Source organism: Dermochelys coriacea, chromosome 24 (assembly GCF_009764565.3).
Source record: "Dermochelys coriacea isolate rDerCor1 chromosome 24, rDerCor1.pri.v4, whole genome shotgun sequence".
Taxonomy (NCBI): Eukaryota; Metazoa; Chordata; order Testudines; family Dermochelyidae; genus Dermochelys; species Dermochelys coriacea.
Window position 1 is genome coordinate 8988173 of NC_050091.1, and position 14608 is coordinate 9002780.

The following is a 14608-nucleotide window of genomic DNA, read 5'->3' on the forward strand; positions in this document are numbered from 1 at the left end:
GAAGCTACTTCCCTCAACTGAGCACAGTAACCCATTATACTTGGATACAGTACTGACTGAACAGAAGAAAGAAATCTAAGTGGGACCAAAATTAGTATATTCAATATGCTATTTTCAGAAAGTTGTAACTGTTATTTATGAACAAAATTTTTCATGCAAGTAAAACAAATTTGTCCTCATTAAGGAATCACATCAGCCACACTATCAGAGGCTTGTTCACCTGCGCATCTACCAATGTGATATATGCCATCATGTGCCAGCAATGCCCCTCTGCCATGTACATTGGCCAAACTGGACAGTCTCTACGTAAAAGAATGAATGGACACAAATCAGACGTCAAGAATTATAACATTCAAAAACCAGTTGGAGAACACTTCAATCTCTCTGGTCACTCGATTACAGACCTAAGAGTGACTATCCTTCAACAAAAAAGCTTCAAAAACAGACTCCAACGAGAGACTGCTGAATTGGAATTAATTTGCAAACTGGATACAATTAACTTAGACTTGAATAGAGACTGGGAATGGATGAGTCATTACACAAAGTAAAACTATTTCCCCATGGTATTTCTCCCCCCCACCCCACCCCCCACTGTTCCTCTGATATTCTTGTTAACTGCTGAATTAGCCTACCTTGCTTGTCACCATGAAAGGTTTTCCTCCTTCCCCCCTGCTGGTGATGGCTTATCTTAAGTGATCACTCTCCTTACAGTGTGTATGATAAACCCATTGTTTCATGTTCTCTGTGTGTGTATATAAATCTCTCCTCTGTTTTTTCCACCAAATGCATCCGATGAAGTGAGCTGTAGCTCATGAAAGCTTATGCTCTAATAAATTTGTTAGTCTCTAAGGTGCCACAAGTATTCCTTTTCTTTTTTCATTAAGGAATCTGTAGTTTTAAATAAACTTTTTAGTCACCTATGAGCAAGAAGCGGTACAAAAAGTATCTTAACTGGTGAAAAAAGTTAAACTATTACTTGCTGTGATTGAAGTACAGTCTCTAGTGCCCTCTGTGGGCAAATAAGGGAAAAAAGTTAATGACATGGGACCAACAAAACCTTATCCCCACAACAGACCAGGAGTTATTATTGACAGGAGTAAAGTTTTAGAGTGTGGCACCCAAAAAAACCAAAATGGGGGAAAAAAAAGATACATTGGCCTTTTCATATTTTTAACATTAACTGAGTACATATATTGCAGGAATGTCCTTGTTTTAGGGAAAGGTGTGACATTATCCATGTGAAGCACTGTTAATCCTCAGGTTGTTGGGTTTTTTGGGGGGAGGGAAGAAGATGAGGAGGGGAGTGTTAATTATGGGATTTGTCAATTTATTAAAGGAGTAAACCACATGGAAAGTTTCTACTCAAAGTAAGTTCAGAGTCTCACTGAAGTCAATGGGTCACACACAGGATTAGGGTGCCACTTGTACCGATCCAATTGCAGCACTGGGCCCTTTGAACTGAAAACAGGAAACATCCACATTTGTAATATTGCTCCAAACAACTCTGGCAAACACTCATGCATGTGAACAGTCCCATTAGCTTCAAAAGTTACTCACATGCAGAAGTGTTTGCAGGGTCAGGCCCTCAACTTGCTTCATAAACCTTGTATTTAGAAGCCTCCTTAAGACTGAAAAGAAACAGTAGTTTGGATTTCCCAAATATAACAAAAAACAACAGGTTATAAAGTCTCACGTAAGGAAAAGAATTTATATTTGGCCTTAAATGAATTTTTCAGACAAATTTACGGAAATAACTAGCTTCCTCATTTTTGTATATTATCTCTAACCTATTGGCTAGGAAAAAATAAGTTGAGTAATCTGTATACCCAAGATACAGTCTCTGCAATGATTTTTCATTTGTTTCCTTATTTGACAGTCAAATACACAAGATGACTCACTCTGCTCTTCCAGTTAATAATAAAACAGAGTATTGAATGAATCCTTGACAAATTTAGGGATTAGGTACCAAATAGTGAATATCTTACCTAATCAAATTTTACTAGTGAACTGGCATTCGCCACTGTCAGAAGACAGGATACATACTAGGCTAGATGGACCTTTGGTCTGACCCAGTATGGACTGTTCTTATGTTAACTCTCAGTGCATTGTAGTTTGAGTCCTTAACATTTTCCAAGTTATGAAGGTTCTATTTTATTGCTTATAATACACACTGAGCCAGATCCTCAACTGGTGAAAATAGCAAAGCTCTCTGCTGACTCAATGAAACAAGCTTTTTATGCCAGCTGAAGTTCTAGCCCATTATCTTTTACAGGTAAAGTGTATATATTGGTGCATTCCAATATGTTTTAAAGATCTTTCTCTACTAACTTGGAACAACTGCCTTCTACAATTCAGAAGACTGAACTGAGAGACGCAGCTTTCTAAAAACCTTTACACAAGAAATATTTTGGAGAAACATTTTTCGCCTACATGTTCACAGAATCTTACCTGAGGTTGTTTTGGTGTTTGCTGAAGAAACAAAACTAGCAAGATTGAGAACGTCCCCTGATGCAAGGATAAATGGTGAGGCAACAGTCACTGTATTTGTGACAGGATTTGATCTCTCTGGATTCATGTTCACCTGATTCTGCATTGCCTCCTTAAGAAGAAAATGCAATTAGGCTCACATTTATATCTCATCTCCAATAAGAGAAATAATACTTGGCACCCATACAGCATTTTTGGGGCCTGATTCTCTGCTGTTCTGCACCTTGTGTAGTCAAATAATTGTATTTGCTTTGCACTGGTGCAAAAGTAGGTATAAAATACTACCAGAAATGGCAGTGTTTTATACTAGTGTAAATCAATACACAAGTTGCAGGGCAACAGAGAACCAAGTCCACTATCTAAATAGCCTTTTCCAAACATGAACTAATCAACCTTGTAATAAAATTAAAATAATCTGCTTCTTCCATTCCCATTTCCCAGAGGCATGTTTCCACAAACATTTCAACAACAACAAAGCCAATTCCATGAGTTCAGAAGCAGAGTTTCTGAAGAACTGTGTGCATGCAAAGAAAAAACTAATGCAGCTCAGAAATTTGGGACATTATTCTCCAAATCTACTATCTCAGTGATGAAGAAACTAATATCAATTGACATTTCAATATTTTATACAAGTTACCACAATTCTGATTCAGGCATGCAAAATAAAAAGTTTCTGTAGGAAATGTTCATTCTCATCATACTGGCAAACACTGTAGGCAGATAACATACTTCCCCTGTAATTATCAGCAAACATTTTTCTTCCTTAACCCACCTGCAGCATTACCAGAGTCTCTGCATTGTTCTTGTCCAGGGCTATATCAAAGGCTGATTTATCAAATTTGCTGAAAGCGTGAACATCAGCTCCATACTTTATAAGCAACTCTACAACATCGCGATGGTTGTGCTCTGTTGCCCAGTGCAAGGCAGTCATCTTTAACATGTCCTTGGCATTTACATCAGCACCATTCTGAGAGAAATAAAAGAATTGCTTTCATCTACTGTATTTTTTTCAGTGCATGGCCTCTCCCTGATTCAAGAGAAAGGCTAAACAAAGGGTAGGATACACAAAGGTACTTCAGCACTTAAATCCCAGACTTAGGCAGCTAAGTCCCAGTTTTGGTTCCACTGGAATCCACAAAAATCCTGCTAAACCCTACAGGTGCCTAAACTCACTCAGTGCCTCCTTTTGTCAGAGTAAGAGTTCCCTGGGCACCTACAGTTCCTGCCTCTGGGTATGTGCACAGCCCTCTGAGCAGCTGGATGCCTACCTCCCACCAAAGCCCCAGCATGAACATGGTTCGAACAAGGGGGAAGACAGACATTCAGCTGCCTAAGACACATGCAGGGCTTGATCCAGCAGGCATGCTCAGAAGTACTTGAGGCACAACTCCAAGTGACAGGTTCCCATTCATAGACAGATGCCTCCCTGCAGCCCAAAGTCAGGCACCTAACTCTGATAGAAGAGCAGAGCATAGCACCCCCCCCTCATTAGCGTCTCCCATTGGTACCTTAGGGTGGAGCTGCCTACCATGCTGGCTTTTGTGGATTGCATTCTAACACATCTATCTCCCCTCATTCATTGTATGGAATATAGACGCCTAGCCCAGCTTTGTGGATCACAGTGTTGTTCCTGTAAGTGCCACCATCATGCTCAGCATTGCAATGTCTAAGTCCCTTCATGGATCCTACCCAATGTGCTGTCAAATATGTGCATACACGTGTGCACATACCACTTAAGAATTTAGAGATTTGCTTTGGTACTAATCTCTTACAATTATACTCATCCTAGGTATTATTTTTTACAACAGGTAAAACAATTCAGACAATAGGATTCTTTAAGTAAACAGTGTTGCTTTAACGTCATCCTGAGCTATGTGCTTCCTGTTCTCCTGCACAGGCATCACACTGTTTTAAATCAGCATTTCTCAAAGTGGGGGTCCCGACCCAAGAGGGGGTTGCAAGGCTATTGTCAGAGGTTCATGGTATTGCCACCCTTCCTTCTGTGCTGCTGCCTTCAGAGCTGGGCAGCTGGAGAGCTGGCTGCTGGCTGGCTGCCCAGCTTTGAAAGCAGCGCCATCAGTAGCACCACAGAAGGAAGGGTGGCATGATATGGGGCTGTGGGTGTTGTCACAGCATGAAATAGTTCCAAAGAGGGGCAGGGCGTCAACAAAAGAAGTCTGCAAACCCCTGTTTTAAATCTCCTATATTTATCACTAAGGGCTAGTCTACACAGGGATGGGATGGTATTCCAAGAAGAAGGATTGCTAGGCAGAGATTGGCTCCACCTAACAAAGAGGGAAGAGCATCTTCGCAAACAGGCTGGCTAACCTAGTGAGGAGGGCTTTTAACGAGGTTCACCTGGGCAAGGAGACCAAAGCCCTGAGGTAAGTGGGGAAGTGGGATACCAGGAGGAAGCATGAGCAGGATAGCGCAAGAGGGGAGGACTCCTGCCTCATACTGAGAAATCAGGATGATCAGCAAGTTATCTTAAGTGCCTATACACAAATGCAAGAAGCCTGGGGAACAAGCAGGGAGAACTGGAAGTCCTGGCACAGTCAAGGAATTATGATGCGATTGGAATAACAGAGACTTGGTGGGATAACTCACATGACTGGAGTACTGTCATGGATGGATATAAACTGTTCAGGAAGGACAGGCAAGACAGAAAAGGTGGGGGAGTTGCATTGTATGTAAGAGAGCAGTATGACTGCTCAGAGCTCTGGTGTGAAACTGCAGAAAAACCCAAGAGTCTCTGGATTAAGTTTAGAAGTGTGAGCAACAAGGGTGATGTCATGGTGGGAATCTGCTATAGACCACCAGACCAGGGGGATGAGGTGGAGGAGGCTTTCTTCAGGCAACTAACAGAATTTACTAAATCACAGGCCCTGGTTCTCATGGGGGACTTCAATCACCCTTATATCTGCTGGGAGAGCAACACAGCAGTGCACAGACAATCCAGGAAGTTTTTGGAAAGCGTAGGGGACAATTTCCTGGTGCAAGTGCTGGAGGAACCAACTAGGGGTAGAGCTCTTCTTGACCTGCTGCTCACAAACAGGGAAGAATTAGTAGGGGAAGCAAAAATGGATGGGAACCTGGGAGGCAGTGACCACGAGATGGTCAAGTTCAGGATCCTCACACAAGGAAGAAAGGAGAGCAGACTTTGACTCCCTCAGGGAACTGATGGACAGGATCCCCTGGGAGAATAACATGAGTGGGAAAGGAGTCCAGGAGAGCTGGCTGTATTTTAAAGAATCCTTATGGAGGGCACAGGAATAAACCATCCCGCTGTGTAAAAAGAATAGTAAATATGGCAGGCGATCAGCTTGGCTTAACAGTGAAATCCTTGCTGATCTTAAATACAAAAGAGAGGCTTACAAGAAGCGGAAGATTGGACAACTGACAAGGGAGGAGTATAAAAATATTGCTCAGGCATGCAGGAGTGAAATCAGGAAGGCCAAATCACACTTGGAGTTGCAGCTGGAAAGGGATGTTAAGAGTAACAAGAAGGGTTTCTACAGGTATGTTAACAACAAGAAGGTGGTCAGGGAAAGTGTGGGCCCCTTACTGAATGGGAGAGGCAACCTAGTGACAGAGGATGTGGAAAAAGCTAACGTACTCATTGCTTTTTTTGCCTCTGTCTTCATGAACAAGGTCAGCTCCCAGACTACTGCACTGGGCAGCACAGCATGGGGAGGAGGTGACCAGCCCTCTGGGGAGAAAGAAGTGGTTCGGGACTATTTAGGTTTCAGAGTAGCAGCCATGTTAGTCTGTATTCGCAAAAAGAAAAGGAGTACTGGTGGCACCTTAGAGACTAACAAATTTATTAGAGCATAAGCTTTCGTGAGCTACAGCTCACTTCATCGGATGCATTTGGTGGACTATTTAGAAAAGCTGAACGAGCACAAGTCCATGGGGCCGGATGCACTGCATCTGAGGGTGCTAAAGGAGTTGGTGGATGTGATTGCAGAGCCATTGGCTATTACTTTGAAAACTCATGGTGGTCAGGTAAGGTCCCGGATGACTGGAAAAAGTCTAATGTAGTGCCCATCTTTAAAAAAGGGAAAGAGGAGGATCTAGGGAACTACAAGCCAGACAGCCTCACCTCAGTCCCTGGAAAAATCATGGAGCAGGTCCTCAAGGAATCAATTTTGAAGCACTTTGAGGAGAGGAAAGTGATCAGGAACAGTCAGCATGGATTCACCAAGGGCAAGTTATGCCTGACTAACCTAATTGCCTTCTTTGATGAGATAACTGGCTCTGTGGATGAGGGGAAAGCAGTGGATGTGTTATTCCTTGATTTTAACAAAGCTTTTGATATGGTCTCCCACAGTATTCTTGCCAGCAAGTTAAAGAATGGGCTGGATGAATGGACTATAAGGTGGATAGAAAGCTGGCTAGATCGTCGGGCTCAATGGATAGTGATCAATGGCTCCATGTCTAGTTGGCAAGTGGTATCAAGTGGAGTGCCCCAAGGGTCAGTCCTGGGGCCGGTTTTGTTCAATATCTTCATTAATGATCTGGAGGATGGTGTGGATTGCACCATCCTCAAGTTTGCAGATGACACTAAACTGGGAGGAAAGGTAGGTACACTGGAGGGTAGGGATAGGATACAGAAGGATCTAGACAAATTAGAGGATTGGGCCAAAAGAAATCTGAGGAGGTTCAACAAGGACAAGTGCAGAGTCCTGCACTTAGGAAGGAAGAATCCCATGCACCGCTACAGACAAGGGACCAAATGGCTAGGCAGCAGTTCTGCAGAAAAGGACCTAGGGGTTACAGTGGACGAGAAGTTGGATATGAGTCAACAGTGTGCCCTCGTTGCCAAGAAGGCTAATGGCATTTTGGGCTGTATAAGTAGGAGCATTGCCAATAGATTGAGGGACGTGATCATTCCCTTCTATTCGGCATTGGTGAGGCCTCATCTGGAATACTGTGTCCAGTTTTGGGCCCCACGCTACAAGAAGGATGTGAAAAAATTCGAAAACGTCCAGTGGAGGGCAACAAAAATGATTAGGGGGCTGGAGCACATGACTTATGAGGAGAGGCTGAGGGAACTGAGGGGGGGAGGGATTACTCAGTGGTTTGAGCATTGGCTTGCTAAACCCAGGGTTGTGAGTTCAACCCTTGAGAGGGCCATTTGGGATCTGGGGCAAAAATTGGGGATTGGTCCTGCTTTGAGCAGGGGGTTGGACTAAATGACCTCCTGAGGACTCTTCCAACCCTGATATTCTATGATTCTATGAACTGGGATCATTTAATCTGCAAAAGAGAAGAGTGAGGGGGGATTTGATAGCTGCTTTCAACTACCTGAAAGGGGGTTCCAAAGAGGATGGATCTAGACTGTTCTCAGTGATACCAGATGATAGAACAAGGAGTAATGGTCTCAAGTCGCAATGCGGGAGGTTTAGGTTGGATATTAGGAAAAAACTTTTTTTTAACTAGGACTGTGGTGAAGCGCTGGAATGGGTTACCTAGGGAGGTGGTGGAATCTCCTTCCTTAGAGGTTTTTACGGTCAGGCTTGACAAAGCCCTGGTTGGGATGATTTAGTTGGGGATTGGTCCTGCTTTGAGCAGGGAGTTGGACTAGATGACCTCCTGAGGTCCCTTCCAATCCTGACAGTCTATGATTCTATGATACACTGGCAACGCTAAAGCTCTGCTGCGGCCGCGCTTTAACGTGCCTTGTGTGGCTGCAGCGCAGAGCTGGGAAAGAGCCACCTCAATGAATGGCGCGGCTCCTACCACTGGAGCACTGTTTACACTATGGCTTTACAGCACTGCCATTTGTCGCGCTCAGGGTGGGAGTTTTTTCACACCCCTGAGCGAGAAAGTTGCAGCGCTGTTAACTGCTAGTGTAGATAAGTCCTAAATTAAGCAGTGATTTCATTGAACAATTCTGAGGTTTCCTTCGAAAAGTTTTTTAAATGATACTTAAGAGGGGGAAGAAGTTTTGTATTTCATCCTACCAATAAAAATATTTAATTGGCATTAATCTACCAATAACTTCTTCACATAGAGAGAAATGCCTCATAAGGGACAGGACATTACAATGTAATTTATATTCTGCAGACTGATGTACAACATCTCACTTACCCTAATCAGCAGTTCTACAATATGTGTATGTCCATCAGCTGCAGCCATATGCAATGGTGTCCTGTCCACTTTGGTTCGAGCATCTCTGCTAACACCTGCTCGAAGCAGCACTTCCGCTGTCGAATAATGGCCATACTGGGCCGCAAGGTGAAGAGGTGATGTCCCGAGCTGTATATTAAAAAAATGTTTTAAAAAAAGTTCTGTTCAACGTAGGTGTGGAAGCACATATTTATCTCCATTAATGCATTCAACAATTTTAAAGAACTACAATTACACTCCCACCACATCCCCCACAGTAGGGAAGGTACAAACCCCCAAGTGCACAGGGGCAAGGGGAAAAACCAAGAGCGACCTGACCAGAGAGCTGAATGTCAGGAAGTGGTAGAGGGCTGAGTGTAATGGATAGATCACAATGGGGCCTTGAGAGCAACTGCTGGCAGAGGGAACCCAATGCAGAGGGATAACCGTGGTGTGCTCTGCCAGAAGGGGGCAAACCAATCAGCAACTGACCCTGCAACAAGCACAAATTATATAAATGAATGGTTGGGATTATAGTCTGTGTGTAGAAAGCAAACAAAATTAGACTGTGACCACTTGCTCTGAGGCAAATGTTATGTTAACAAATAAACTGATCACTGAACTATAGTTCTGTCAAATGAGATCAGATATACAATTACTTTAAATGGAACATTTAAAACATATACACAAAAATTAAAAAAGGCGTTAGTTGCCAATCAATACAGGTGTCTTAGTGCTCTAATTCCCTCTTCGAAGCTTTAAATTCAGTATTTAAATGTACTTAGCAAGTTAATATAGTTTGAAAAACATTGACACTTAAGGATCACTTTAAAGAAGACTTAAAAGGAGTGAACAAACACCTGCACACACAAGAACAGGTAAAATATTGCTCAACGTTCTGTAACAGCAGCACCCAAACTGGCTACACTGGCAACGTACCAGGAGCATGAATGCCATGCGTTGGCCCCATCCGTAACTATTTAGACCCATACTTAGCTTTACTACTCAGGACTAGTCCCATTTACTCCAATGGGGCTACTCCATGATAGTAAAGTTCTTGCAGGAGGCCTCCTGTGAATAACAGGGATCAGCCAACGTTGACCAGCTTTCAGGATCAGGGCCTAAATCTGCATAAACACTTCAAAAGTGTATGACTAGGAATGCTTGTTGCTTGCATTTCCCAGCAATGAAACGTCACAGTTAATCAGTCTGGTCGTCATCACACAGTTACAGAGAGAGGGTGCCCAGGAGCTTAATTAGGACTCTAAGATTATCACCTACCCCCCTCAGGCTGCCCTCAAAGGATCTGTTCTATATTTTAGTTGGAGTAAATACCTTTATGGAAAAAGTAGCCTTTTCTATTAAAAACATACCCAGTCAGTGGTGAAAGGGGCACCATTTGCCATTAATGTTCTAACTTCATCATCTTGCCCTTTGCGAGCTGCTTCTAGCAACCTCTTTCCGAGGTCCACTAACGACATCTTTATACATGGGAACAAATATTTTCAGAAAGCTGCATTTCAAAACAGGAAAAAAAAAAACACTTTAAATGTGCAATGTGACTAAAATATCATCAGCTAGACTAGGACATAGATGCACACTGGAAATCAATCTATGCCAGATATGGCCAATAAATTACTTGATGAGTTAAGTGTTTATGAAACTATACATATTTTTAATGTTCAATACTTGCAACATGATAGGAATGCAAAATGCAACCCTGATCCTGCAACTGCATCAGCGGATACAGACCAATGGTTCACATGTATCCGTTTACTTCAGAGGCTCAATATGGACCTGAGTTGAAGTCTACCATAGCAACAGCAACACTTAGTATATACAGTATTTTACAAAGATTAATTACTTCATCTTCACAAACACCCCACCCCACGAGCTAAGGGGCTGGTATCATTGTCCTCATTTTACAGCTGGCAGTCACTGAAAAATAAAGTGACTTGTCCACGTTCATAAAGTTAGTCCATTTTAGAGCTGGAAATAGGAACTCCTGGGTTTTAGTCCTGTGCTAAGTCTACTAAGCAACGCTGCCTCTGTTTTTCAACCTATACTTTAAAGGTATAATAAATATGGTAATCAGGGGGATCTGAAGTTCTTGTCTGACACAGATACAGTGGCATTTCACTCCTATGAAGAACTGACCTGAAGCCTAAGTATTAATTTAGGTGTGAGACTCTTCAAATGGCTACAAGTGAATGTCTCTGCATACCAGTACTGAACTGCATAGTTCATCAGTGAATCCATCAGGTCTTTAACTGAGATAAAAGCTTTATGAAAAAAGTTATACCACTTTATTGAACAATTCAACAGAAGTGTCCAAATATACCATAAATAACCCCAAATAAGTAAAAGTCAGTAAAATAATCTTTTAAAAAACTTAATGCTCCTCAAGTAACATAACCAATATAGAATTTCCCCATGTAAAAAATGTCCCATTTTACAAGACAGTATTTTAAACCTAAATGACAATTATTATATGCAAAATATTAAACATAAAAGGCAGGAGTGTGACAATTTTTAGCTCTGTCATAAAGACCTGATGTTCAGGGAAACAAACTTGAAAGAAGAAAAAAAATCCCTGCTCTATTTCTAGTTGTTCATACAGCTTGCATGACATCTTAAAAGGGCCACTTTAAATAAGCTCTGCACCATGCTAAAGCATTCTGTATTCGTTGCTGAACCTTTCAGGTACGACCCCATACCCACAAACGCTCGCATACGTTTAACTTTGGCCCAATCCTACAATGAGTACAGGCACCCACGTGCGGAGCTCGCTACAGGATCAGGGCCTTTCTGTACATAAGCATTGACTCTGAGGAGATTATGCACGCGTGTAAACACAGGCAAGTGTTAGCAGGATCAGCATGGCCTTAGCTTTACTTACCTTGATTCTTGGTAGGACAGCCTTTATTTCTAAAAAAGAAAAGTAGTACTTGTGGCAACTTAGAGACTAACAAATTTATTTGTTAGTCTCTAAGGTGCCACAAGTACTACTTTTCTTTTTGCAAATAGAGACTAACACGGCTGCTACTCTGAAACCTTTATTTCTAAGGTTTCAGAGTAGCAGCCGTGTTAGTCTGTATTCACAAAAAGAAAAGGAGGACTTGTGGCACCTTAGAGACTAACAAATTTATTTGAGCATAAGCTTTTGTCTCTAAGGTGCCACAAGTCCTCCTTTTCTTTTTGCGACTACAGCTCACGAAAGCTTATGCTCAAATAAATGTGAGTCTCTAAGGTGCCGCAAGTCCTCCTTTTCTTTTTGCGACTACAGCTCACGAAAGCTTATGCTCAAATAAATGTGAGTCTCTAAGGTGCCGCAAGTCCTCCTTTTCTTTTTGCGACTACAGCTCACGAAAGCTTATGCTCAAATAAATGTGAGTCTCTAAGGTGCCGCAAGTCCTCCTTTTCTTTTTGCGACTACAGCTCACGAAAGCTTATGCTCAAATAAATGTGAGTCTCTAAGGTGCCGCAAGTCCTCCTTTTCTTTATTTCTAAAGCTCCTTTAACAGTCTTCTAAGCCCCAATCCCGCAAACACTTTTACACTTAACTTGAACAGCTCGGTTGAGTTCAATGTACACAAAACGTTAGTCGTGGGTGTAAGTATTTGCAGGGCTGGGGCTTAACGCTGGGGGTTTGGAGTTATTTTAAAACCTCCAAAAGCCCGCAGGGTCTCTCATCGCACTTTAACCTAACTCTGGAGTCACAACAGAAATCATCCATCAGGAGCCCGCCATCCCATTCGAGGTCTCTGGGGGATCTGAGGCCTGAAACGTCCCTCCTCTCCAGCAGCAACAGGTGTCTTGAGAAGAGCTTCAGCCAAAAAAGGCTTTTTCCACCTTCCTTGTGGGGACACGAGGCGACTCCATCCCCGCTGATTCGTTGCCATTGATCCTGGGTCCACGAGGAGCTGCCCCCACCTCCACGGCGCTGCAACTTCCCTGCCAGCCCCCCAACCCCACAGAAGTGGGGACCCCCCCCCCACGGGGATTCCCCCCTTCTCATCCCACAGCGAGGAGCTCCCCAGCGGCGGCTCCCCCCCCCTTAGCCCCAACCTCGGGGGGAAAGGGGGGGGGAAGCAAAGACCTCAACCCCCAGCCTCCCCTCCAGGCAGGGTACCCCCGCTTCTCCCACACCGACCCCCCCCCAGGGGCCTCCTCCCCCAAAGTGACCCCCCCCGTAAAGTGAGCCCACTCCTCCCCCACGGAGGGGACCCCCCCTGCACACACTCACCCTTGGGAGGCGGAGGCGGCCCCCGGCGGCGCCAGCGTGGGCGTCCCGGGCGGGGGGGGGGGGCCAGGGTCGCTGGGGTTAGCTGCTTTTAACCGCCCCCCCTCTGCTTGGGAGGGAGGGAGACAAAATGGCGGACGCGGAAGTGGAAGGACCCCCCCCGCGTCCCGCGGCGGAGGGATACACGGAGTGGGGGAAGAGGCCGGTCAAAGCCTGGAGACGCTCTCGTCACACGGGGCCGGGGGGGGGCACAAACCGTTATAGGGGGACGGGGCCGTAACAACGGGGGGGAAATCAGCCTCTCGATTCACGGCTGTATCCCTCCGCCACGGGCCCCCTGCTCCCGGGCCCTTAAATTAGCCCCCCCCCCCTCCTCCTCCTCCTCCTCCTCCTCACGGGTCCGCCCCGCGCGGCGGCAATTGCAGCGCGGGGTAACTCGAGCGATCATGATCGATTCACTGGCTTGGGGAGGGGGCAACCCCACCCCCCGCCCGCCGGGATTATTTTTTTTTTTTCCGGCGGAGGGATTTGACGGAGTTAAGAGCAGGCGGAGGCGTGAGCGGCCGGGCGCCTTCGCTGTAGTCCCGGCCGGGCGCCCGGTGGACGCTTTAGGCGCCAAGGATGAAAGTGAGGCGGCTGGTGCGCGTGGGCCGACGGGTTTCGGGCGCCCCCCCCCATATGTCCCCACCTCGCCCCCCTTGCACACCCCCAGAGTTGCCCTCAGCCTAGTCCCCCACGTACCTTACCAGCTGCCCTCAGTTCTGAGGTGCCTACACCTGGAGGGGGGTCCCTTACAAGTGCTCCCCGTTTTGGGGGGGGACCCCCACACCAGGGGTGCCCCCCATCTTAGTGCCCACCCTATAGAAGCCACAAGCTCAGAAACAACCTGACCTGGTTCAGCCCTTCCTCATCCCAGGGTGAGCAGGTGGCTTGTAAAAGGGGGTGAGGGGCGTGCATACCGTTGCCCCCCACAATAATCGGGGCCGCCGCTCCCCAAATGAATTTGACTCCCAACCCCCTGGAAAAAAAAACAACCCAACGGTGAACAATCATACGTAGAGGCACACAGAAAAATCCTTCAGCCTGAAACCAGAAAAGACCAAAATGATTCTTCTTGTTGCTCTTACTCATCTATTTTAGTGGTGCCGAGAGACTCCAATTAAAGATCAGGAACCCACTGTGCTACGTGCAGACAGATACCGAAGAAGACAGTTCCCGGCCCAGGGAAACAGGTTCTTGGAGGACAGCAATGATTACACCTGCTCAGGGGACCAGCTGGAGGAACTATGGTATGGGCCCTGAAGTGATGTGGGGCTATGAGAGATCTCATGTACTAGGCTTGGAGCCAGGGCACTTTGCATGGGTTGGAGCGAAAAACAGAGCCCATCCTAAGGCAAGTGTAAGAAAACTGAAAGGTCTCGTCTTCAGTAGGGAAAATAGTGTTTACTCAATTTAGCGAACTCGAGGCGAAGTCCTAGTGAAGCCAAAGCACAGAGTAAAAATCGTAAATAAATCAAATTGTACCATAGATTCTCTCTGGATAGAAATTTGATGCTTGAATAATAAGAGTATAGCAGTAGGAATATTCCACTGATGACCTGACTAGGATGGTGATGGTGATTGTGAAATGCTTTAGGAGATTAGAGAGGCTATAGAACTAACTCAGTAATAATGGGGGATTTCACAACTATGTCCATATTGGAGGGGATGCAGAGATGAATGCAGAGATAAATGACTGCTTCTTGGAGCAGCTATTTCTGGAACCCA

At 45.0% G+C, this 14608-nt stretch overlaps 1 protein-coding gene across 9 annotated transcripts in view; it reads right to left on the minus strand.

Moving 5' to 3' along the window:
- The window catches only part of GABPB2 (GA binding protein transcription factor subunit beta 2), a 31380-nt gene extending 18377 nt beyond the window's left edge, over window positions 1-13003 (minus strand). For 5 of the 9 annotated variants that reach the window (XM_043501815.1, XM_043501817.1, XM_043501816.1 and 2 more), the window contains exons 1-5: window positions 12845-13003; window positions 9972-10111; window positions 8581-8748; window positions 3260-3454; window positions 2449-2599 (exon numbers count right to left, since the gene is read on the minus strand). In XM_043501815.1, coding sequence (XP_043357750.1) covers window positions 2449-2599; window positions 3260-3454; window positions 8581-8748; window positions 9972-10079 — 622 coding nt within the window. In that variant the 5' untranslated portion in view covers window positions 10080-10111; window positions 12845-13003. Of the gene's footprint in view, window positions 1-2448; window positions 2600-3259; window positions 3455-8580; window positions 8749-9971; window positions 10112-11497; window positions 11515-12844 lie in introns of those variants that run through there. The other 4 variants (XM_038382686.2, XM_043501813.1, XM_043501814.1 and 1 more) reach the window with 4 other exon arrangements.
- Between the last annotated feature and the right edge of the window lie 1605 nt (window positions 13004-14608).